General features: G+C 41.4%; 1 protein-coding gene across 1 annotated transcript; it reads right to left on the reverse strand.

The window, feature by feature from the left end:
- Positions 1-3,433: 3,433 nt before the first annotated feature.
- On the reverse strand, positions 3,434-25,714 carry LOC308301290 (N-lysine methyltransferase SMYD2-like). The gene is made up of 12 exons (XM_080745220.1): positions 25,388-25,714; positions 22,954-23,017; positions 21,918-22,028; positions 20,198-20,258; positions 18,582-18,706; positions 17,561-17,628; positions 16,453-16,555; positions 10,904-11,014; positions 7,422-7,536; positions 6,800-6,974; positions 5,752-5,860; positions 3,434-5,545 (listed from the first exon to the last, which is right to left on the reverse strand). Exons 1-12 carry the CDS (start codon positions 25,558-25,560, stop codon positions 5,465-5,467), a joined length of 1,296 nt encoding a protein of 431 aa, XP_080601346.1. The 5' UTR covers positions 25,561-25,714; the 3' UTR covers positions 3,434-5,464.
- Positions 25,715-26,855: the final 1,141 nt, after the last annotated feature.

Below are 26,855 nucleotides of genomic sequence, written 5' to 3' on the forward strand. Positions count from 1 at the left end.
AAATAATTTGTAGTTTTTGAAATATTTAACTTTAAGCGCCCAATGCATTGTCAATGACAATGGCATTTTAAAGGAGAGAGAAATAAAGCCATCAATGTCCACTGCTCAAGATGTAGAGTTGCCAGTGTTGGGAATCGATCCCCTGATATTCTGATGATGAGTCATGATCTTTTCCAACAGAGCTACCATGACTCAGAAAACACAAGGGCCCAATGCATTCAAAAAGAGATTTTGAGTTACCTATGTATATGTTTGCATAGAACATTCTAATGTAGCGCATCATTGAACTATGGGAAGACTGGGATTTGAACATGGCACCTCTGAGGCAAAGAACTAATCATTAGACCACTATACTACCTCTCAGGCTCTCTTGACACGTCTCTTATTCAAAGTTTACTTTTTTTTCTCTTCTTCTTGTTTTCAAGGCTAGAATAATAGAAAAGGAGAAAAATAAAACACTTTAAAACACAGAGGGAGCTGTGCCCTGAGTGTCTGACAGGTAGTAAAGTGGTCTGATGATCTGGCTTTCAGCAGAGAGGTTCCATATTCAAACCCCAGTCTACCTGTAGTTTGACGATGGAGCACTTTGGAAAGTTCTTTGTAAAGATATGCATGGGTGACTCAAAATGTCTTTAAGTATGAACTGGGACCTAAAGCAGGTGTGATTAGGTGGCTTAGTTGGAAGAGCTCTTGACTTGTCACCAAAAAGTTATGGGATCAAATCCCAATGCTGGCAATGCTATATCAGAGCATTTGACACTGATGGTTTGCTTTTTCCCTCCTTTAAATGTCCATCGTCATTGACAATGCATTGGGCGCTTAAAGTTAAATATTTGAAAAACGACATATTATTTCAAAGTAAAAATCTCAAGCATGCATGTCCACAGTAAGGTGGAATTTTTGAATTGTGAATCAAGTTGCTCGGTTAAAGTATGTAGGAACAGCGAGGTGCCAGAGTTTTCAGATTTAAGATTTTAAAATTAAATATCTCCAAAAGTACAAAACATTTCAATGTAAAACTTTCAAGTATGTGTGTCCACAGTTAGGAGAATTCTAAAAAGTATGAATGGAGTTCCTAGGCGAACGTGTTTTTTTTAGGCGCGCAAATCTGCCATTGAGCCCCATGTTAATTTTCCGAATAAAGCTTATATCTCTAAAACCATAAAACATTTCAAATATTCATTTTCAGGCAAACATTTCCACCGTAAGCTCAACACGATAAAGTGTGAACGGTGTTTCTAGGTGTGCGTTTGTAGCTCTAGTAGCTTGCCAAAGTTTGTAATTTTCCATTGACAATGCATTGGGTGCTTAAAGTTAAATATTTAAAAAACTACAAATTATTTCAAAGTAAAAGTCTCAAGGTATGCAAGTCCACAGTAAGGTTAAATTTTAATGTTTGATTTTACTTTGAAATGTTTTGTAGTTTGGGAGATATTTAACTTTTGAAACTTAAATCTGAAACCTTTGGCACCTCGCTGTTCCTACATACTTTAACCGAACAACATGATTCACAATTCAAAAATTCCACTTTACCGTGGACATGTATTCTTGAGATTTTTACTTTGAAATAATTTGTAGTTTTTGAAATATTTAACTTTAAGCGCCCAATGCATTGTCAATGACAATGGCCTTTTAAAGGAGAGAGAAATAAAGCCATCAATGCCCACTGCTCAGATGTAGAGTTGCCAGTGTTGGGAATCGATCCCCTGACATTCTGATGATGAGTCATGATCTTTTCCAACAGAGCTACCATGACTCAGAAAACACAAGGGCCCAATGCATTCAAAAAGAGATTTTGAGTTACCTATGTATATGTTTGCATAGAACATTCTAATGTAGCGCATCATTGTCTCCACCAGCCGAAGGCTGAGGGAGAGTATGTTTTCCCCTCCGTCCGTCCGTCCGTCCGTCCGTCCGTCCGTGCGTGCGTCCGTGCGTCCTCGCAGTTTGTGAGCAGCTAATCTCAGTCACCGTTGGCCCGATCGCTGCCAAACTGAGCACACACACTCCCTGGATGCCAATCTAGAACCTCTGCCCCACATTTTTCAAATCAGCCTCATGGTGGCGCTATAACAGGCCGATTTGTGTGGCCTGGTTGTTACCAGCTAATCTCCGGCGCCGTTGGCCCGATCGCTGCCAAACTGAGCACACACACTCCCTGGATGCTAATTCAGAACCTCTGCCCCACATTTTTTAAATCAGCCTCATGGTGGCGCTATAACAGGCCGATTTGTGTGGCCTGGTGGAGACCTGTGCTCGGAAGAGCACTGCTTCTAGTTTTATTATGGGAAGACTGGGTTTTGAACATGGCACCTCTGAGGCAAAGAACTAATCATTAGACCACTATACTACCTCTCAGGCTCTCTTGACACGTCTCTTATTCAATATTTACTTTTTTTTCTCTTCTTCTTGTTTTCAAGGCTAGAATAATAGAAAAGGAGAAAAAAACACTTTAAAACACAGAGGGAGCTGTACCCTGTCTACCTGTAGTTTGACGATGGAGCACTTTGGAAAGTTCTTTGTAAAGATATGCATGGGTGACTCAAAATGTCTTTAAATATGAACTGGGACCTAAAGTATGTGTGATTAGGTGGCTTAGTTGGAGGAGCTCTTGACTCACCAAAAGGTTATGGGATCAAATCCCACTGCTGGCAATGCTGTATCAGAGCATTTGACACTGATGATTTTCTATAGATCTGCTATTTTTGAAAAAGTCATGAAAATGTGTGCAAATCTTTGACTATATGTATTTTCAAAGCGAACATTTGTAACTCAAATTTTGCTTCTGGTTGGTCCCTGGAACTAAGTATTTTGAGATGGGGGTCCATGGCCAAATAAATATCATTTTGGGGGTCCTTCACATGAAAAGGTTTGAGCACCACTGACATAGTAGTCTCTCAAGAACAGACTAACTGAGCTCCAGTTGAGTGACTGACATAGAAATATAGGTTTTTCAAAAAACCTTAGAAGGATTCAAAAGACACTTATAGAATCGGGTCAAAATTCTTCACGATTTAAAAAAAAATAGATAGTTAAAGCATAAAATAATGATACACAATAATGTGTACCCATTCTAAATGGGTTAAGGGCAACACTGGTGTCTGGCTTCTCTCTCTGATCACCTCCCTCGAGGAAGGTATTAACACTGCCCGAGGCATGCAAGGTGCTAATGCTAAGACTAATGCTGTATCACAGTGGTCCATTATGACAGGGTCACATTCCCTGGCTTTTAATAGGCCCGCGATGACAAAGCAAACCTTATTGGCTGAATTCATTGACCACCCCCCTCCCCTCCCCCATTTAAGTTAACAGCTCGAGACTGATGAAAGACAGGATAAAGCTGACATGCCAGTGCCCAACACTTTAATAGAGTTCTGAAGTAAACTTCAATAAGTTAAAACAACTTTCATAATGTCAGCAGTGTTTATTTTTACATTCAAACACAAAATGTTAAAATCTGCATTATAAAATTATTCTGAACGCAGCATTCCATACAAAAAGGTAAAACTGTCATTCATTCGTAAACATCACTCAAAAAAGTAAAATAGTAGGTCTCTACAACAGCAGAAAGAAAGTGCCCACTGTTCTGTAACTCTCCAATACACAGAGTTTGATCCGAACGACTGGGCGGCAGGCACCACAGTCCCTCGAATCCCTGCCGATGCACACGCAGAGATTGAAGTCGGTCTGCCCTATATACTGTATGAATGAATGAATAAATGAATGAATAAATGAATGAATGAATACTTTATTTCCGTGTCCAGACAATTCCTTGACCCATCCCACATGGGATTATCAGACACATCAACTAAATCGGTAAACAAAGACAAAGATTCCAATGTAAACTCAGCCAACAGCCCACAATATAACCAAGTTATTCAAGTTATTCCCCTTAACTCTGACAGTAGAGTTACAGACTTCTATGGGTCAATTTAGACCATATAGTAGGAACCCACAGAGTCCCTGGAATACAATTTGAGAACCACTGTACTGTAAGATAGGATTGTTCTATGTCAGGGACTGAAGATGAAAAAATAATATTGTTGCTAACTCTTTCTTACACTGCTCTCTTACTGTACCGTTTCCGATTGCATTGTTCATCAATATATGTGACCGTTCTCAAATGAAAAACAAATAATAAATATCTCTGCAATAAACAGTGAAATCAAACAACTGTGAACTGACTCTGTCAGTATCTTTGCACAAATCCTCTGATCTTGGAGTGGATGTGCAGAATTCAACTAATTTAGAGATTCTGTTAGCCCAGGACCACTGTTGGGCCATGAGAACATTACAAGTGGGCCCAAAAACAACTGGCAAAAACAATTACAAAAACTTGAGGTAAAAAAAAAAAGTCACAGTATTTTCTTTTCTTTAAAACCTTAAAATGAGTCCTGACTGAGTTTTCTTTGTGATGCCAATAAAATTAGAGTATACAATCAATAGATTGATCCTTAAAGGGGCTACAACATGCATATTAAAACATTTATTGTATAGAAATATTGGCCCATAATACATTTTTATACAGGTTTAAGCCTAAACAACCACTCAGAAATAGAATGTTCATGTTCTGTCTGTCGGTATACAAAAAGGACCTTTGTTGGCAAAGGGGCGCTATTGAGGGAGTTTGTCTGTCTAGATCAGTGGTTCCCAAACCTTTTAGCTTGTGACCCAAAAGAGAAATTAGGAAACTAGTGAAAATAGCAGATCTACAAGCTATTTTCACTACTTCTTAAACATTTGTTTTCCAATGTATGGAATATCTTAGATTTTTCTTTGATTTCTTCATGAAATTACTGAAGAAATCATTGAATTAGATTTTTAATTCATGAAAAATGATGCTTTTTTGGGAATGTTTTTTGAAAATATTTTGAGATAAAAACAATTAAAAACAAAATGTAGGAATCAAAAAATTAAGGGACCCATAAAAATGTGTCCGCGACGCACAAATGGCTCCCGACCCAGTGTTTGGGAAACAGTGGTCTAGATGAGGCCACAAGGAGGGGGCGGGACTCCCCACGCTTACATAAGCATGGGGAGATCTGTGAACAGGCCTGCTCAGACACGCCCATTCAGGGAATCCCTGAAATGAAGATGAAAGATTGAGTGTTAAGGACACATTTTTGGGGGTGTAGAAGGGACACTCAGGGGAGACCCAAAAAACAGAAAAAGTAGAACAATGTTAAATTCATGGTGTAGCCCCTTTAAGGCCAGTCCACACCAATGCAACTCCTTGCAACTACTTGCAACCATTATCCCCAATGGCAGTTGCAAGGAATTGCAATGGTGCTGTTTGGCCTTTATAATAAACATGCTCTAAAAATGCACGTGGCCCACCCATCAGACCACTTAACAAGCGTCTGGGCTGCCGTGTTAAGTGGTCAGATAGGTTGGGAACCACTGCTTTAAGGGTCTTATTAGCAGCATGGTACTTTGACATAGTTTTAGGTGCGCTTCTCTTCATTCACAGCTTTGACACCTCTTTATGCAGCTCTTCCACGTATGGATGATCCTTCCCATGAGCCACCTCCATGATGGCTATTGCCTGTACACAAAGACACACACAAACACAAACGAACAGTTACAGCAATGCACACACAATGTAGTCTTCTTCACTGTTGTTCACAACAACTTGTGTCTACACAGTAAGTTGATACTGTAGGTAGCAGTTGGTATTGTATAGTAACTGATGCATTTTATTTGAAAAATATTCAGCAACCACACTTTCAGACTAGTGTGGTAAATCATTACCTTCTTGAGGTAACCGATGCCTGTGAGTGGTTTTTCCTTGGTCTCGTAGAGTCTAGCCAACTTCAGGTAGATGGCGGACACATTCAAAGAGTACAGCGGATACAGCTCACTGCACAGCACAAGAGGAAGGATTTGCAATAACCATTATATATTTATATATATAAAAGGTAAGACTTCAAACAATATCCTGATTATTTACAGATTGCGATCAATGAATGATTATAAAAGAATATATAATAATGAAAATAGCAGATCTACAAGCGTGTGATCTTTTGGATTGTCTCTCCACCACCACCCTACACTGAAGTATAATACATGGTTAAGTGGTTAATCAAAAGATCGATTTAGCCGATAATAAAACTTCTCAATTATTCAATCAACCTACAGTACATGAGCAAGAGTAAGTCGGTCACTGGGTCTGTAAATATACATTTAATATATTTCCGGTTAATGGCCCAGCCCTGTGACTCGCTGCCTCCATATTTTGAGATGTTGGCCTTTCCTGACCGTTATACAGGGTTCCCACACACCTTTACCAATTCATTTCCAAAACTTTTCCAGAATATTTTACCCCGATTTCCAGGACTATATAACAATAATTTAGCTCAATAACGAGTCACTTACTCCTATGCGCAATGCCCAAAGACAGGTAGTGTATGCCAGTGGTTCTCAACCTTTTCAGGCTGTGACCCCCGAAATAATCATATTTGAACTGGGGACCCCCCCACCCTGACGAGCACTAAGAGCAGAGGAATTTTGTATAACACGGTTTTATTGTGAAAATAATTGCGAGGCGTTGTGAGCATGTAGATCTGACCTATTTTCACAATTTCTGCCTCTAATATTTGACAATTTGGCCAATGTTTAATTTGTCATTTCAGAGGCATTAACAAAATCAATAACCAAAGACAATGCATAGCTATTTTATCCAGGACCTTCCAGGACCCTTGATCAATTCTAAAACTTTCCCAGTACTGGAAACTGGAGTTTTTCGAATTTCAAAATATTTCCAGGAATTTCATGACCGTGGGAACCCTGGTTAAAGTACCTGTAAGGTTTTGCGATCTTCTCGCCAAAGTTGATGGCACCGTTCCAGTCGCCCATGTAGAGACACACCCCCATGGCCTGGTACTTCATGTGGAGCATGTACACGTTGGAGTCATGGAACACGGTTCCCATCTTGTCCAGGGACCGTTCACATATGTCCAGCATCTCGCTAGGGGGTGCAAGAGAGTCAAGGATGCAATGGCACAGGCTGAACCTGCTATCGTTAGACCGCGAACAGCCTCTCTTTCTTATTTAATAAATATGTATTTGTGTACTGAATCATTTGGGTGTCATATGGTTAAGTAACACATAAAACATATACTATAGCACGTGTTCGCACACACAAGAAGTATAGTTGTCTCAGGATCAGTGTGCATACAGTTTATTCAGCACTTAGCTGACAATACACAGCATATTGTTTGTTCAAGCGCTCTTACGTTTAACTTAAAACTATGTTTTGAAAGTCAATGTGAAAGGAGAATGCTTGATACTAGGCTTTTCAAGAACAGGTACAGCATGTCTCCGGGTGCTATTTAGACCATCAATGGCGCAAGGAGGTGCAGCACACGATCTAAAACGCAGGGCGTTGTGGGTGTGAAAACATTATCTTACGTAAAGGATATTTTTCTCGCTCTTGGCTCTTTTGAACTGTCCCATGATCTTCTTTGCGTAGCTGACCATGTTACTGATGATGTCTGGCTCAATATTCTTCTTACGCACTTTGAGCTTGGCGTTGTCCTGAGACCAAGGAGAGAAGATGACACGTTAGAGTTGAGGAACATTAGCCGCTTGTGAACTACTAGAGGTTCGCGGCCTTCGGCCGCTCACATCTAGAGTCCACGCCCGCTTCTTTACTAAAAAAATATTTTTTTTCTAAAAAAAAAGTTTTTAAAAAAAAGTTTTTAAAAAAAAATTTAAAAAAAAAATGTTTTGGGGGGGAACTATTGTGGCGGAACTATTGTGCCGCAGCGCACGTTTCCGGTCGGACATATTTGACCGGCGGACGCACTGGAGAGAAGTGACTGTTATGCCCATAGGGCAGGGGTCCTCAAATACAAATCTTGAAGGTCCAGAAATATTTTTTTGAAAGGGGTCCGGGTCCGAAAAAAAGGCGAAGGCGAAATAAGGCGGATACATACAGTATGTACTGTATGTATGTATGTTTATTATAATCATTAGAATTGTTTATTTTGATTATTATCCCACAACCTTAATTAGAATTGCCCCGTGTGTGTGTGTGTTTCCATCTGTAACTCCACGTTCAGCAGTTGTTCAATTGTCTAAAAAACATAATACAAAAATCAATAACGCATGTACCTTGCCCAACATCAACTTTATCACCTTCAGATGTGTCTCTACTTCTCATAATCCCCAAATGTTAACAATATTTTCCCAAATTTTGGCCTGTAGGCGGCTTTGTCCTGTGATGCGAATTACATCACAAATGGGCGTCACCAAGCAGCACACTCCCAGTCCGGGGGCAGTTCCAGAGAGAACAACATCACAGTCTGTCTGCTTCACACCAAGGGGGACTAACAGGCACACACACAAAGGGGCCAGGCCCCCGCAGGGGGCTGTAGGCTAGTTATTATTATTAAGGAACTTTGGAAATCTCAGTTGGAACTGTTACCCCTGCTACCCGATGCTGGATAAGCGGTTGAAGATGAATGGATGGATGGATGGCTAATTATTTATGCATGTAGAGTAGGCTACATTATTTACCATTTATTGTGTAGCAATAAAACACTGGCTTATAGTTTAATTATTGGAAACTAAAGAGCCTAAATGCAATATTAGGCTTGTCGTTCAGAATGGAAAATAAAGTGGAACTTAGCGTGAGGGGGAGAGGATTACTTGACATTCAGTTGACACACGTACTGCACAAGCCAGACTGTGCTGGATTGCCTGTCAAATGACCGGTCAAATGAGGGTCAACGAGTCATAGTTATTAACCTAACACAGCCTAGGATAGCTGGCGATAATATGCGACGATCACATTGTTAAAGACGCATGATCACGCATCGCCACCATTTCTCGTCTATGCAAGCAGTTGGAGCCTTACATCGTGGATTTTAATGTGACGATCACATTGTTAAAGACGCATGATCACGCATCGCCACCATTTCTCGTCTATGCAAGCAGTTGGAGCCTTACATCGTGGATTTTAATGTGTTGCTGTTGTCCTCTCCAATTGAACAGCCAAAGGTAGAAGATCTCTAGTTATTAATCCAGTGGGAGCAATGGTTTCCAAGAGGTTTTAGCAACTTTTTTCGGGCAGCGAGCGGCTCAGCGGCATGGAGGCATGAGTGTGTGGAGAGGGGAGGGGAGGGGGGCGCAGCAGCATGGAGAGCAGACTGCGTCGGAGGGGAGGAAAACCTTTGATCTGCAAGGCCACTGCACGTTGCATCCGCGACGCTTTGTGGGCTTGCAAATTGGCGGAGGGGTGTGTCTTGTGAGCCTGTGTATGTGTTTGAGCAAATGAGCGCACACACACACAAACGCACATCACACACAGTCAGTCCGATACAACTGTGCGGAGATTTCTCAGAAATGTGCCGCGGTCTCTCTCTCTCTCTCTCTCGCTTGGCCGCCCCCCCTCCCCTGTTGCCTCCTCTCTCTCGTGCTTAGCGAATGAGCGGACGGCATAGGGTTATGGGCGGTATTCCTTACGTCCTGACGACTACCGACTACCTATGCGACGACTACCTATGCGACTACCTATGAATTGGAGTGGATGTAAAGGGGGCGTGGACGGGCGTGGAAGTGGGATGCGGCAATAAGAACAATGTAATAATAGATAGGATAATTCTGTTGATCTGTCATGATTGATTGATTGATTGAAGACTTTATTAGAAGTTTGCATAGGAAAAGGTACAGTTTCATGACGGTACAGTTCACTGGTACAAGGTCTACTAAAAGGAGATCCATGAAAAGACTAAGCTTATTTCCACAGGAAACCATTGAAGTATCTCATATAACATTGCATGACAGACGAATAGAACACAGTACTATGCAGTAGATATGTAAAGAAAAAAAAATGATAGAACAAAAAAAGAAAACAGTAAGTCTAAACAAACAGTAAGTATATACAAAGAAGGGGCAGGGGAGGGTAGGGTTGATCTATCAATACTGCTGCGCTCTTGTGTGTGATGTTTTTTTTTTCTCTCTCTCTCTCTGTAAAAACTTTTATCCCACGATTTTGTAACCCATTTCTCACCCAGTGCCAATTGCCTAAGCTGTAATCCTGGGCGCTGCGCTCCCTCTGCCAACCTGGGGAGAGCCCCGAGCTGAGCTCATGCTTCCTTCAGTGCATGAGGAGTGAGCAGGCCGCTACTTATCACCTGACAGGAGGGAACCTCTCCGGTTGGACGTAGCGTGTGGAAGGAACACGTTATTCCAACAAGTTCCTTTCCCCTCCATCAGGCGCCCCGGCTGGCCAGGGGGAGGCAGTATAGAGACCAGGATTACTGCATGTTTTTGTGAGGGTACTACCCTAGGGGACACGGGGAGAATATGCAAACTCCACACAGAACTTAAACATCACTCTTGTGTGTGATGTTGAGGTGATGGTTTTGTTTGTTTCTAAATGTGTTCCAAATATCTTTCAAAGGATACTAAGAAACTTCCAATAAATATTCACAATTTTCAGAAAAATTTAGATCAAAGGGATAGTTGACCCAAAAGATAATGTTTTTCTCTATCGATTACTCATCCCATGGTTGAGTAATGAATGGATATTTTGAGATAGTTTTGTCTCATTCCTAAGCCAATAATTTGATAATAACTGTCAGCAGTTCCCTGTGGAGACACGAAGAGTCTACTTTGTGTCTCCAAAGGGAACTGATGTCAAATATCCATGGGGTGAGCAATCGCTAGAAAATATATATACATTTGGGTCCCGACCGTGCAAACACCAAATTTGTCTTTTGGGTCTTGAGTTGAAAAGGTTAGGGAATCCCAGGTTTAGAGTGTTTACTCTATGTTCTAAATCTTTGTATTTAAACATCCAAATTCCCTCACCGGACACTAAAGCTTCTGAACTGAACTGAACTGTCATTTTATTGCGTCTGTTTTTAGTTTTCAGTGTTGGTTTTTCATTACTTACTCTGGACTTAGTTTTACATTCCTGGCAGTCACAGGTGAAGTAGTAGCAGTCTCTTAGCCGCTCGTTTCGGTCTTCTGTTGGGTATAGAAGGTCTATGTAGCTGATCAGCACCTTTGGAAGACACAGGAACACAGACATGAGAATAGTACTTCAGGTTCATCCTCCACATCTACTTCTGGGGTCAAGGAGTTGTTTTTTTTAATGTCTAAAAGACTGATTCATTACGCTGCATAACTCTTAACCACCAGTAAGACTCCCTAATCGGGAGATAAGCGACCAACACAAATAGGCCAAAAGTTTGTTTTACCAATTATCAAGACATACGGGCAGTTGACAGTTTGCCATGGTTACTCATTGAAGTTGAATCTCCATATATGGAGATAACCTACGCATCACACTAAGTCTGACCTCACCAGCCCATATTTGGGCATGAGCAACTTATGTCTCCATATATGGAGATATGATGACATCACACAGTCCTCAGCCGATGATGTGGCGTGATGTCATACAATACACAAACGAGCCCTACAGTATAAAGGGGCAATTCTTGCCAGGAAAGAAGCATTTCTTCGACTCAGACCTTATCGCCAGGGTTGGCTTATAGCAGCTGTCGGTAGGACCATATATGGATTCTGTTAGTGTGGATCTCCTAACAGGGCATCATCTGGGATACAATCCCTTTTATGCCCATATATGGAGATCCCTAACAGAATCCCTTTCATGCCCATATATGGAGATCCCTAACAGAATCCCTTTTATGCCCATATATGGAGATACCTAACAGCATCCCTTTTATGCCCATATATGGAGATCACTAACAGCTAACAGAATCACTTTTATGCCCACCCATATATGGAGATCCCTAACAGAATCCCTTTTATGCCCATATATGGAGATCCCTAACAGAATCCCTTTTATGCCCATATATGGAGATCCCTAACAGAATCCCTTTTATGCCCATATATGGAGATCCCTAACAGAATCCCTTGTATGCCCATATATGGAGATCCATAACAGAATCCCCTTTATGCCCATATATGGAGATCCCTAACAGAATCCCTTTTATGCCCATATATGGAGATCCCTAACAGAATCCCTTTTATGCCCATATATGGAGATCCCTAACAGAATCCCTTGTATGCCCATATATGGAGATCCCTAACAGAATCCCTTTTATGCCCATATATGGAGATCCCTAACAGAATCCCTTTTATGCCCATATATGGAGATCCCTAACAGAATCCCTTTTATGCCCATATATTATGGAGAAATCCCTGCTCTGAGTATCTGACATCAGTGTGATGTCACCTGTTTATGCCCATATATGGAGATCCCTGCTCTGCGTATCTGGTTGCTATGGTAAACAGTTGGTTGCTAGGGTAAAAAAACATGATTGCTATGGTAAACAGTTGGTTGCTAGGGTAAACAGTTGGTTGCTAGGGTAAAACCATGGTTGCTAAGGTGGTTGCTAACGTACACTAACAGACCAGCAACAACAGACTGTTGCCACAGCAACGTACATATACAATACACAAACAAACCCTACAGTATAAAGGGCCAATTCTTGCCAGGAAAGAAGCATTTCTTCGACTCAGACCTTATCGCCAGGGTTTGCTTATGTCCTGGCGATAAGGTCTGAGTCGAGGAATGCTCTCTTCCCTGGTGAGAATTGCCCCTTTATATAGGGCTTGTTTGTGTATTGTATGACATCACGCCACATCATCAGCTGCATAGGCGCCGGACCATGGACTGTTTGGGCTGGACTGCCACCCCACTTTTCAGATTATCGAGCTTTTTTTTTCTTTTTTGTCTGTATTTTTTCTCCTCGACCGGCGCGAGGGCAGTAGCCCCGCCCAGTGCGACCCCCAGTCACTCATGCTAATTGCTTCCAATACACAAGTCTGTCTGCTTACATGTTCAACCGGTTCTCAACTTCTGATGACGGCCAGGCTGCAGTGCATGGTAGCCTAAAGTAACAAATTAGCCTACATTATACTCAAGTGGCCTACTGTAAGTACAATTTTTAGGCTTTCTCAGAGGCAAATATTGTAGGCTACTTTTACTCCACTACAAATATTTGAAAACAGTTAAGTTACTTTGCAGATTTCGATTATTATAAAGGCATACATTAACCAGTTCAGTCTATATATTTAGACCATTAGAAATGAAAATACAAGATCACAATGCAACGCTTAGCTATAATTGTGAGTTTATCTGCTAAAATATTTGTATCTATGGTAGGCTACATTTTTTAAAACCTGTGAAATGGGACGTTCTGCAAATGACTACGTTTTATTGCGACCGTCAGGGAGCAGTTTACTATGAAAACCTCCACCGGCCGTCCGTCCGTCCGTCCGTCCGTCCGTCCGTCCGTCACACCTTTGTTTGTGTACGGTGTGATGTCATATATCTTCAGTATGACATCACACCACATGTGTACACAAACCTTTGTGTACGTTGCTGTGGCAACAGTCTGTTGTTGCTGGTCTGTTAGTGTACGTTAGCAACCACCTTAGCAACCATGGTTTTACCCTAGCAACCAACTGTTTACCCTAGCAACCAACTGTTTACCATAGCAACCATGTTTTTTTTACCCTAGCAACCAACTGTTTACCATAGCAACCAGATACGCAGAGCAGGGATCTCCATATATGGGCATAAACAGGTGACATCACACTGATGTCAGATACTCAGAGCAGGGATTTCTCCATAATATATGGGCATAAAAGGGATTCTGTTAGGGATCTCCATATATGGGCATAAAAGGGATTCTGTTAGGGATCTCCATATATGGGCATACAAGGGATTCTGTTAGGGATCTCCATATATGGGCATAAAAGGGATTCTGTTAGGGATCTCCATATATGGGCATAAAAGGGATTCTGTTAGGGATCTCCATATATGGGCATAAAAGGGATTCTGTTAGGGATCTCCATATATGGGCATAAAAGGGATTCTGTTAGCTGTTAGCGATCTCCATATATGGGCATAAAAGGGATGCTGTTAGGGATCTCCATATATGGGCATAAAATGGATTCTGTTAAGGATCTCCATATATGGGCATGAAAGGGATTCTGTTAGGGATCTCCATATATGGGCATAAAAGGGATTGTATCCCAGATGATGCCCTGTTAGGAGATCCACACTAACAGAATCCATATATGGTCCTACCGACAGCTGCTATAAGCCAACCCTGGCGATAAGGTCTGAGTCGAAGAAATGCTTCTTTCCTGGCAAGAATACTGTAGGGCTCGTTTGTGTATTGTATGACATCACGCCACATCATCGGCTGAGGACTGTGTGTTGTCATCATATCTCCATATATGGAGACATAAGTTGCTCATGCCCAAATATGGGCTGGTGAGGTCAGACTTAGTGTGATGCGTAGGTTATCTCCATATATGGAGATTCAACTTCAATGAGTAACCATGGCAAACTGTCAACTGCCCGTATGTCTTGATAATTGGTAAAACAAACTTTTGGCCTATTTGTGGAGATAAGCGACCAACGGTCGCTTATCTCCCGATTAGGGAGTCTTACTGGTTTATACAGTAGCTACATTTTGATACCAAAACGTCATTATGCAAGTATTTTGGACATGGGACTTCTAACAGAGTATTTCTACTTTTACTTACTTAAGTAAAACATGTGAGTAGGTCTACTTTTCTTTTTTCTTCACTGACGGCCGGGCTGCAGCGTCGGCTCGGTCACTCTCTCTCTCTCCTCACTCAGTCGACTACGATGTAAAAGCAGTTCGTTCTAACTTTCACTATACAGTAGCTGGAATTTCCCTTACTTTATTCACATTTAAACTTAATGTATTTTCTCGAAAATACATTGAGCGCAGCAGAGCCCTCATTCATGCCGAGATTACAGAAGGCATAACAAGGTATAGGCGTACAACATTGTAGGGCATAATAATTAATATTGAAATAAGAAAAGCAGGATAAAACAAGTTATGTATTGTGAAAAAGTTGAATTCAATTCTTAATCCAGAGCTACTAACAATTGTCATCTAACAACACATTGTGCTAGTGATTGTTGTGATAGTTAGATACTAAAGTCCGAGGTGTACGTTTGGTTACGGTTATGACGTCACCACCTGGCCACGCCCACATCACCGTCCCCTCACTATTTTACCACTGCCGGCGCCGCTGATCAGCTGTGGACTCTGTGATGTCAGAGTGATATCAGCTGTGGACTCTGTGATGTCAGAGTGATGCGGAGATATGAGCAGGGCAAAAGTGTGACGTCACACGTGTCACGTCACACGTGTGACTCAGGGACGGACGGCCGGTGGAGGTTTTGATACTAAACTGCGACCTTACGGTCGCAATAAAGCCCTATATACTATACTATAGTCATGTTGTATGACGAATAGCAAAAATAGCTCTCGACTTGTTGTAAGCTTGTAGATATGCACTTTTTTGGAAACTTCCACCTATGCCCAAAATAGGGATGCCAGGTTCAAAGTGTTTTAAGACCAGCTGGTTCAAATGGTGGGTCTAAAAATAACCCTTGCAGCCTCTTTAATCAGCTGTTGTGTTGCGTCTACTGCTAGTCTACCGGTATCTGAACCTAAACAAAAACGACCCCCACCCACACACCCGACACCCCAGTTCAAAACGTTGTCTTGCCACAATGACCTGACTGCTGCTGTCGTGTCAACCAAAACCCTGACACCCTGAGCCTGCCTATGTTTTAAACTTCGATATCCTTGTGGGAAGTCACCAGGAACATTCCTGAAACACACTCTTGTCTCATGCCATATCATCTTATTTACTCCTATCATGGCCACTAATTCTTATGAGGTCTCACATTATTTTCACATTACCGCACGGTTGCGGTCTCATAATTGTTCACAATTAATACAAGAAAGAATGTGTACTGTATTAACAGTTATTCCAACTAACATGAGCTGCGCAAGCTATTGTTAGAATCAACTTTTGGGGGAACACCCCCAAAATGAAATGAAATCAGGTTCAACAAATACGAATGGCGAGTGTCCCATCAGCATGTATTCTGCATCTAACATTGGCAAGACCTAAATTCAGGGTGAATATTTTTAACTCAAATCTTTGCTTCTGGAACACCGTGGAACAACATATTTTGAGATGGGGGTCGCAGCCAAATACATATAATTTTGGGGGTCTTTGACATGACAAACTTTGAGAACCACTGATATAGGCCGATTCTACAAATGTCTTCAAAATCCTAACGGTTTTCTGAGTGTTCTCAAACTTTGTCATGTCAAGGTCCCCCAAAATAGTATTTGGTACCCATCTAAAAAAAATGTTCCAGGGACCCCCAGAAGCAAAGATTTTAGTTAAATATGTTCACTCTGAATTTGGTTCCTGCCAAATGCTTGATGCAGAATAGATAGATACCATCCCACCATGCTCTACCCACGCGTAACACATACCGGGATCATGGCACGCACATGTTCACATAGGGCTGAGGGAACTTGAGCATGGACCTTGTTCCCCCCATCCTCATCCCCATCCACACACATGCACATGCATCCCCGTGCAGCTGTCTCCTCTCCTCACCTCATCACCAGGCTTCATGTTCTGTACTGCCCGTATTTCTGCTGCCACTCCCTTGTTGGTGACAATTACACTAGGTAGACAGCTGTGGTTTATGAGGCTAACACTGAGGGGAGAGAAGGTAAACAGGAGAGAGAGTGTTGTGTTACTGACCTCATTCATGCCTCTCTCTTCCGTGTTAATGAAAAACAACAACAACATTGTATTTGCAACTTTGTTTTTATGTGGACCCCAGGAAGACTAGCTGGTTACTATGACACTAGCTAATGGGGATACTTAATACATTCAAAATAGAAAACAAAACAAGCAAGCAAACAACATTCAAATTAAGTTGAGAATGGAGGGGGGGCTGTCTTAACGTCACAATGTCTCGTAATATTAGTGTTAGTACACAAATAGAAAAATAAAAGTCTGCACACCAATTTATGCTCCCTTTTATTTTTCTATTTGTATGCAGCTGCTTTAGTCTAGCACCCAGCCTATACTGGCCTTGGATGTGCGTGCCTTTTGGCTGCTTTGCAGTCACTTTGTTATCGTAGTGTTAGTACACAACCATGACTATATAACATTTTAAATAAGCACAGTGATAGAGAAACAAGTCAATAAATAATGCAAATGTGTCCATTGTTGTTTACGTCTGTCTATAAAGAGGACAGCAAGCGTTGCACTCCTCACTTATTGTTTTTCTTTTCCCTCAGAGGTTCTCAAACGGTCTGCAGAGGCACACTGGTGTGCCAGGAGACAAGTCCAGGTGTAACTTGACATTTTTTGTGACAACCACACACTATTTCAATACTGTAGTGTATCATGGATTTATTTTTGTGCTTTTATGCCTTCATTGACAGGACAGTAGACTAACAGGAAATGGAGAGAGAGACGGGGAGCGACACGCAGCAAAGGTCGTCGGGATTGGGACTTGATCCCGCAACACGCTGCCAGACATCAGAGCCTATGTGGTATGCACCTGGACTGGCCCTTTTTACATTGGACGACATAACGTAGCATGGCATTTCTTTATGGTTTACAGACATGATAAGTATATATATTTTATAAGTCGTAACATTGAGGATTTAACTTGTGCGTGCGTGCGTGCGTGCGTGCGTGTTCTTACTCTGGGTAGATTGAAGTGCCCAATTGCAACAGTTCCTCATCCTCCACGGTGAAGCCATTACAGGCAACCTGTTGCAGAGAGAGAAAGGAATCATTACTAATCCTACTAATGTATTCACACCTGTTGGATAACAATTCGGTCGTTATTCTTCTTCCCATCTTTAATTATCTGCAGCGAGTTAGTTGAGAAACTGTGGGCAGATGGTTAGCGTTTCAGAATCCATGCGTGCTAGACAGGTGAGAAAGTGGTCAGTGCGTACTAATGTGATTCTGAGTCGAAGTAGCAGACAGCGAAAGTGGCAAGCTGATATTATGAGCATCACTGAACAGAGCCTGAATGACAGAGCATAGTTATGACATCACTCGTGAAACGTGTGTGTGTGTGTGTGTGTGTGTGTGTGTGTGTACACTGTGTGTGTGTGTGTGTGTGTGTGTGTGTGTGTGTGTGTGTGTGTGTGTGTGTGTGTGTGTGTGTGTGTGTGTGTGTGTGTGTGTGTGTGTGTGTGTGTGTGTGAGTATGTGTGTGTGTGGGGAAACATTGTATCTCAATTTTATCATAGCTCACAGTATTATGCAGTGATGCAAGCTTGTAGATAAGCTATTTTTGCTACTTGATTTTAGATGTTTCTTTACCTATAATGGCATGCCAAAATATAGAGATGCCATGTTGAAAGTGGTAAAGTCTGTCCATGTTTTTTATAAACTTTGAACAGTAAAGGAAATCCCTTTCCTGTAAAGCAAGGGTCTTCAACAGGGGGTCTAGAACCCCTAGGGGGTTACTACAGGGGGTCCCCCAAATCTTTGTGTGATAGAAGCTTTTTTTTTCTCCTTTTTTATATTAACCACTTGAACCCTAGCGTCCATATTCTGAGAACTTTAGCGAAAGAGGTTTGGTGTAGAGGAGAAAAAGAGCAGACTAAGTACAGAGTGAAAGGTCAAGTTTATAAGACCCTTGCTGTAACTGTTTTGGACATACAAGCTTTCCACTGGACAGCAAGGATGTGTGTTTCTCGTTCACTAACCTGGGAGAAGAGTGAAAGCAGGTCTTGGTGATCAGGGAACTCCAGGTGTTTGGAATAGAAGTGATGCAGGCTGGCGATTTCAGACTCGTTAAGCGATTTCCTCTCGCTGTTCACATCGTCCACATCTGGTTTGTATACACGGCAAAATACACAGTGTTAATTTAACTCAAAGTGTACACAAAATACACAGCAGTTACACCGGAGTCCCCCATACAGGTCTATACTACAGAGGTCTTTTGACATTGTCCCTGTACACTACACCAAACCTCTTTGGCGATAATAGCCATTATGTTTGCCTATTATGACATGCCCAGAACAGGGTTGCTAGGGTTCATGTGGTTAACACCATGCCCATGAACCTCAAAGAGGTGACGGAGAGATGAGACCCATATAGAAAACTCCTGTAACACTAGAGGCCATTTATTCCACATCAGCCACCGCGCACTGACTCAGCGTCTTGTGGGTAAACTGAACTTGTCTCCCCCCCCAGAGGTCTGTAGGATGCATTGTTTTTGTTTTGTTACAAATAAAAACAGAAGAACCTCTGTCCCCTTCAAGCTGAATGGAACTGGGAAAAGATTCTCCAGAGGCTGACACTATCACTAATGTATAAATAGACAGTGTGGAATGTTTCACTACTGCCAGACTAGTGCTACTCACAGTGTGGTCCAGGGACCACCAGGAGTCCTTGAGGGGGTTCCAGGGGGTCCCAATAAGTTTAACCATGGCATGTACATCAACTATTTGAAAATAGAGAATCTACACACTCTGCTATTTTCAAGAAATTGGAAACATACAGTAACAACTTAACATAAATCTTGTATGGGAGCACAAAATATTTAAAGTTATACCATGTAACTTTTTTTATAAAACAAATCTTAAAATTGTCCTAACTCTTAAATCGCTAAAGTTTTAGAACACCCACTCCGTTATCTTCAGCTTCTGAAGCCTTCTCTTTATATGTTTTCTATGATCCTGACCGGGGTCCGGTTTTCGCGGAAAAATTACGTCATCATACACTACCGGCCAATCACAGCGAGGTTTAGACACTGCCGGCCAATCACAGCGCATCTTGAAGTGGGGTCGCTAGCTATCACAATAGGGCGGCCATATTTGTAGGCGCCCGTGTGTCTATCTATACTCGGGTGAAACACTCAGTTTCTCCGGAATGCCTGAACGCACAGGAACCAGGGACCCCTCTAAAGATAGATCTCGGCGAGGTGGAGGCAGACGCGGGGGTGACGCGGGGGTGTGAGGCCCGGTCCGCGGCGAAAAACGGCCGAAAGACGCGGACGCTACTGACCACTAGTTGAGCAACTTACACAGTATAGCTTTAACATTATTGTTCATCAGAAGATGATTAGACTGGGCAACAGAGAAGATCAATCAATCATTAGAGATAGTCAGAATTTATCTTACCTTTATTATTAATATTATATTATGGACTCATTCTCTGTTAGGTTTCATTATTACATTATTTACTTATTCTAAGTTGTCTTATTCTAATTATCAGCCAAATAAGACGTAAAAGCATTCTTGTTTTCACTGTCTGGCACTGAATGATCACAGCAGCCTCAGAGCGCATGTTTGTGTGTTTCTGTTGAGTGATCCCTTACGTGATTGCAGCTCTCCAATCAGCATGAGCCTCTCAGATGCAGATCTTTCTTTCTGTGCCTTCTGTAGAAAGAAGAAATCGTTAATTCTATATGCAGCAGTTAGTACAAAACGATTCAACAATGACAGTTCATCTGTTGTAAGGTACTTACACTAATCATATATCATTCATGTCCTTTAGTGATAACATTAAGAAGAAACATTGTCAAATAATTGGTTTATAAAGTACTGAATGGTACACCAAACTACATGTCTGATCTTGTCATGAAGCATCCAGTATGTAACTTTGCTCTGTAATAATTTAGCTATTGAAAAATAGCAGATATACAAGCTCACAGTGCGGTACCAAGCATGTAGATCTGCTATTTTTGAAAAATCATGAAAATGTGTGCAAATCTTTGAATATATATATTTTTAAAGTGAACATTTGTAACTCAAATATTTGCTTCTGGCGGGTCCCGGATACATAATATTTTGAGACGGGGGTCGGCAGCCAATTACATAATAATTCTATGGGTCCTTGACATAAAAAATGTTGAGAACCACTGATGTAGAAACATGCGTTTTCAAAAACCTTAGAAGGATTTAGAAGACATTTATTGAATCGGGTCAAAAATATTCAAAGACTTGCACAAATGATGATTTTTCAAAAATAGCAGATCATACATTTTTGAGCTTGTATATCTGCTATCTATTAATAATTAAAGCATAAAAGAATGGTTAATGAAATAATGCGTAATAATGTGTTCCCGGTATTATTTAAATAACAAGATCAGATGAATACTTGTTTTACCAATTATTTCCCTCTATTCCAGCAGTCACCAGCCACTGCAGTAGTGTGGTGGTTGTTTAACTGCAGGAACACACTGCCTTTGGCTCTATTTTGGTGTTTTTTCACAGTTTGTTTTGGTTGACAGGATGTGTTTGTGCAGCCAGAACAAACTATGAAAACACCAAAACTCCAGCGAGAGGGCAGTGTGTTTCTACAGGTAAACCACATTACTCAGTGGCTGATGACTGCTGGCTTGGAGGGGAACGACCTGAACAGTAGCTGTTCTTGCCCAGTGTGCACAATGAGTAATAAAGTAGCAATAGACCTGGTCTCGCGTAGCCAGACAACTATTCCACAATCTCTGAATGCTATACAGCAGGGCAGGGGTCTTCAACAGGGGGTCCGGGACCCCTTGGGTCCTTGTGTGATAGGATAATTATTTTAAATGAACAACTTGAAGCCTCGCATCCCTATACTCTGAGTCTGAGGAGAACTTAAGGCAAAAATAGCAGATCTACAAGCTCACAACGCCTCGCAGCGCGAGGCGTTGAGAGCTTGTAGATCAGCTATTTTTGGCAAATCGGTTAGAGGTAAAAAAGAGCAGACCAAGTACAGAGTGAAAGGTCAAGTTTACTAAGTATCGACGATTTAAGATTCTAAGTGGTTAAGTGTCTAAAATAAAGTCAATGAATCTATCTATGAAATAGATAGAACAGTCATGCAATATGTAGAGGGGTCCCTGCTTCATCTCCCTCTCAGCTAAGGGGTCCTTGGCATGAAAACGTTGAAGTACCCCTGCTATACAGTATGCTGTATACAGAGTCTGAAACTACAACTCCTGAAAGCCGAGAACAGAAGCTGTCATCCTCCGTCCAGACTGTATGACAGAAGCAACTCGTATTTCATTATTAGGAATAGTGAAGGAGAAAATGATCAATAATGGCACTCACCTTTTTGGCAAGGATCCTGGCCACCAGGCGGACTGTCTCTGATGGACACCATTGCGGACCATACGCAATCATTGCTGAGCACTCCAGCTTGTGCATGGCCCAGTCCCCTTTCTGAGAAACACACACACACACGCACTATATTATACACACATTATATTGAATGTGGCACACATTATAACATTAATTGTGGGTGTCTTTCATTTATTTATGTTTTATGTAAGAGCATGACATTAACCGTATAAGCGTGTTGCCTGGCACACAGTAACACCAAAATTAAACTAACCCACAAATACTGCTTCACACAGTTGGTTTTTATGGCGTCTAAGCTATGCTATGTACAGTATGTTCAGTAGCATGATAATGCTTTGACACTGTCCTAGTCTGCCTCTTGTCCTTCTTTACCCTCTTCTCATATATTCATGTCTCACAAAGCTATATATACCGGTATGTTTGTAATCAACCCACTGAATCTCTTCTCCACCTCCACCAATCTGATCTTTGCATGTCTGCTGTATAGGGCTCTTGTAGCTCAGGGTTTAGCCATTTAGGGCTTAGCCTACTGTAAGTGGTTAAATAAAATGACATTCAGTTCATGTGTGTATATTTGTGTTCCTTGGATATTTGTTTCCTTGTTAATTGGATCATTCAAATTAAATGTTCTTTTCATGTTTTTCAACTTGATTAGAAAAATAAATCAAGATCAGATCGGCATCGGACCCAAAACATTTGCATCGGTGGAGCTCTAATCTGCTGTCCTGTCCCAGGATCACATTGTTTTCTGCTGCGTTTTGATCCACTGTCATCAACTGAAGATCAATCAAATTCTATGTTTCTGTTTATACTCAATCAGAAGCGCTGTATCAGGCTGTATCTCCCTCTTCCTGTTTCTTCTCAATCTACAATGTAACTATCAATTAACGTTAGAAACATATTTAAGAATCAAAAAGTAACCAAGAACAAAATGAACAACCAGATGTTAGACAAATAATGTGAGCAAATTCCTGCAGTCATTCCTCCTCCTGCACTCGTTTCCTACCTGGCAGTTGACATTGCAATAGAAGGCTTTCTTGCACTTTCCACATTTCGCCAAGGCCTGTTTCCTATGAATACACAAACATTAGGTTTTAATGAGCAGCATGTTACAACATATGTGTTTACATATATCGCTCATGGATGGTGCGCACGTACACACACACACACACACACACACACACACACACACACACACACACACACACACACACACACACACACACACACACACACACACACACACACAGCATTGTGCTTAGATACTCGAGTGCACCAGATATACATTTTCAACCCAATCTATCCCCTCAGAACAGAGAAAGACACCTCTTTTGCATTTGTTGTTACAGCAGTTGTTTGCAGGAGTTCCTCCCATTGTAAACGACAGCGTCCACAGGCTTTGAACCCTTCGGTAGTATTAATAGAGCTGACCTTATGGTACACCAGCTGTCTTCTCCACCAAACACAAGTTAACATCGCAACGTCAATTCAATCATCCCAAACAGTGCATAGCAGTAGCACGTGTAATATATAGGCTACGTAGGAACAACAGTCAAGCCAAACCCTGGAGCAGCCTTGAACGGATCCGTTTGTTGCCTGTTCTGTTTTACTGTTCCAAAGCAAAACTACTTTCATTTTATGCTACAATAAAATCAAGTCACTTATAGCAGCGACTCCACATAAGCGGTTGAAGATGGATGGGATGGACTTATAGCAGCAAGAGTCCAAAATGTGGAAGTTATGACAATTTATGATGACATTAATAGCAAACAAATCTCGGTCATGGGTCATCAGTCAATTAAACCATATCCCGAAAGTTGAAAATGTATCTCTCAGCTCTATTCCTGGAAGTCTATATTATTGCTACAGTAGGTCCCACTCTACCATTGTTCATGATGTTGGGTAGTTTCTCATTCTACTAAATTGTTAATATCACCCACATACATAGCACCACAATGGAAACACCATTTTTTGTGTTATCATTTTAGCCTTAATGTCTGACTGTACCACATGCAGTTTACATGTTATAATGAATCAATCATAGACCTGGTGTCCCAAGTTTAAAATGTCACCAAATTCTGCTTGTTTTAAATAGTAGGCCTATTTCCTTATGAAAAGATTACGTGTTGAACTTTTGCATAAACTACAAACACTATGGTGCAACACATGATTTGTGTATTCCAAATTGTCAAAACACTATTTGCCCCTATTCAATACCACAGAAAATAGCCCACATCTAGAAGAAAACAGCAGTTTTGCTGGGTTCTCAGGACCAGGGCTGGTTCATGGGGAAAGAGAATTAACTGCACTTGCAACTATAAACTATAAACAATAACATTATTCGCCCCTCATACAATTTAGCAGAGGAACAATTATTCTGAAAATGTCATACAGGTATATATATATTATATTATTCATACATTCAGAGATAAATTTGCACTTTACTGTATAGCCTATAGGTGTGATCTGTTTCAATATAAATCTTCTCAGGAGAAATCATGTGCCTGTACCTACGAAGCAGGACCTTACTAAAGTATTGTATTGTATTGTGAACATAGCCCGTTCAATTAGATGAAGAAAAGAAAAAAACGAACAACATTTAGATGTTAACATACATGATAGTATAGTTATCACATTAGATTAAAATGTATAGAGTTCCATTTTCAATTTAGTCTGTCATCACTTCCAAGTTCACTTGTTTATCCTGTAGGCCTACCTGTAGGTAGGCCCTATGTGTTCTCTTTCCTGATTGGATACAATTGGTAGGTAGGTACTAGGTTTATGAGCTATTTAACACTTAACTTAACAAAATAAATAAATTGTACCTTAATGGCAAAACATGTAAGGCCCTTTTAATGTAGGCATAGGCCTATAACATTCATTTCATTGCTATACTGAGTGTTGGAGTCAAACACCAGTCCTAGGTTATATGCACACCAGTGAGACAGCGAAACATGAGCCAAAGCTCCTAAATAGATTTACACTGCACATGAAAGTTTCTGACAGTTACTGGAATGCAGATTGGGTTGCTAGGCTAGGCCTATATTAAGAATCACAAATTAATGTGTGAAGCAGTGAGGTCTGACTGTATAATGAACTGATACAGACAATAGGCTGTAGGCTATGGTAGTTAGTAGGCCTACTACAGTGGTCTAAATATATTGACGTTATTAATATTTGTTGTATAATTGAAGAAAAAAAAATTGTATACATTTTTTTTTAAATAATATTTCAGTAGGCCTACTGAAAGTAGTCGACCTACATAAAAAGCAAAAGCAATGAGTTGCGGGCTTGTAGATCTGCTGTTTTCTCTAGTTTGTGTCCCGGGCAGCAAAAGTCTAATCTCTCGTTTGGGTCTCGAGTCTCTCGACCTGATAAGTTTGGGCACCTCTGAGTTAGAATATGCATTGCCACATATAATGCCACTTTGAAATAAATACCTAGCAAAGCAGAACTCGCAGAAGTTTCCCCTCTCATTGACCGACAGGATGCTGGCGAACGGCTGGCAGGAGAAGAGAAGATCCCCAACTTTGAATGGTTTGGTCACGCGGAGACCTCGTCCTTTTCCTGGACTGTCAAACCTCTCGATCCCCTCGATTCTTCCCTTCTTCATTGTTGCTTTCCAAGGTCTTCCGAGTGCCCTTCGAAGCTTTTAGGCTTTATTCCACAAGGTACAGTGAAGATAGATTGCGGTGTCCCCCCCTTTAAGGTCCGTCACGTCACCGGGGGTCCAAGTTACGGTTCACAGCATCTGCATGTGACAAACGACGCGCCCCGTCGCTACAATCACCAGGGGGGTCATTAGAGGGGTGCCAGCTCCGCCCTGCCAGTAGATCATATCCGATGTGCTTTTGGCAGAGGAGGTTTGCAACTGTTACGTAACCATGTGCAATAGCAGAGCAAAGCACAGTGGAAGTGGTGGTGGTGGTGGTGCCCCAGTGCTTGGCCTTAAATTAGGTCATCTTCAAATTCCAAATCTAGCCACAAATTTCATGGCCTCGTAAAACCAGACTCTCCTTTCAGGATCAGAAGGCAGGAGGAGTCAGTTAAGTTTACTAGGCTACAAACTTCCAGGAGTAGCTAGAAACGTCCATTGAGTACTAATGAGTAGCTAGCTATGGGCCTATGTTTCAGCCAGAGCCTACACACGCCCCCAAAACATGTTTTTAAGTGACTTGTGACTATTTAGAATGAACCCAGCTCTATACTGCAAAGTGGAAAATAGAGCCTATTTTTTCCTGTGCAGGTTAAAAACTGTGCCTGAAGACCAAAACCATATTATATCACCAGGTTAAAGGCAAGATTTCCTTTTGACCTAGTGGTTAGGATGTTTGACTTCAGTATCCCTTTCTACGCAGGAGACCTGGGTTCAAGTCCCGGATCTGACATCGATGCAACAACTAGCCTACCACCGGTCCAGCTCCAACTCCAGACTAGAACACAGGTCTCCACCAGGTCAGGTAGGATATTGTGGCCTCCTGGTGGCGATATAATAGGCCAATGTGAAAAAGGGTGCCATGTCTTCTTGGGCCTTTCATGACAATCGGACACAGCATGCATGCATGATTTGAGGCATTTTGTTCCAAAAATGTGTTTTGCAAACGTCAACCTGCTGGTGGCGCTAGAACAGGTCAATGTGAAAAGGGACACATTTGTTCCTTGACCTAGTGGGAATGTGTGTGTGCAAAGTCTCACTGAAATTGCAGGCTTCGTTCATGATTTGAGGCATTTTGTTCAAAACGGACCAGGCCTGGAAACTTTGGAAGCCAATGTTAGCCAATTAGGATAGTATATGACGAACAAATCCGTCTTGATCACATCAATATAGAGATACTGTTTACTGATTTGGGTGATTTGGGGATAAAATCTGAAGGAAGAATGTGTTTTACATAAGTCAGCCTCCTGGTG

Source organism: Nannobrachium achirus (assembly GCF_963921795.1).
Source record: "Nannobrachium achirus genome assembly, chromosome: 16".
Lineage (NCBI taxonomy): Eukaryota > Metazoa > Chordata > Actinopteri > Myctophiformes > Myctophidae > Nannobrachium > Nannobrachium achirus.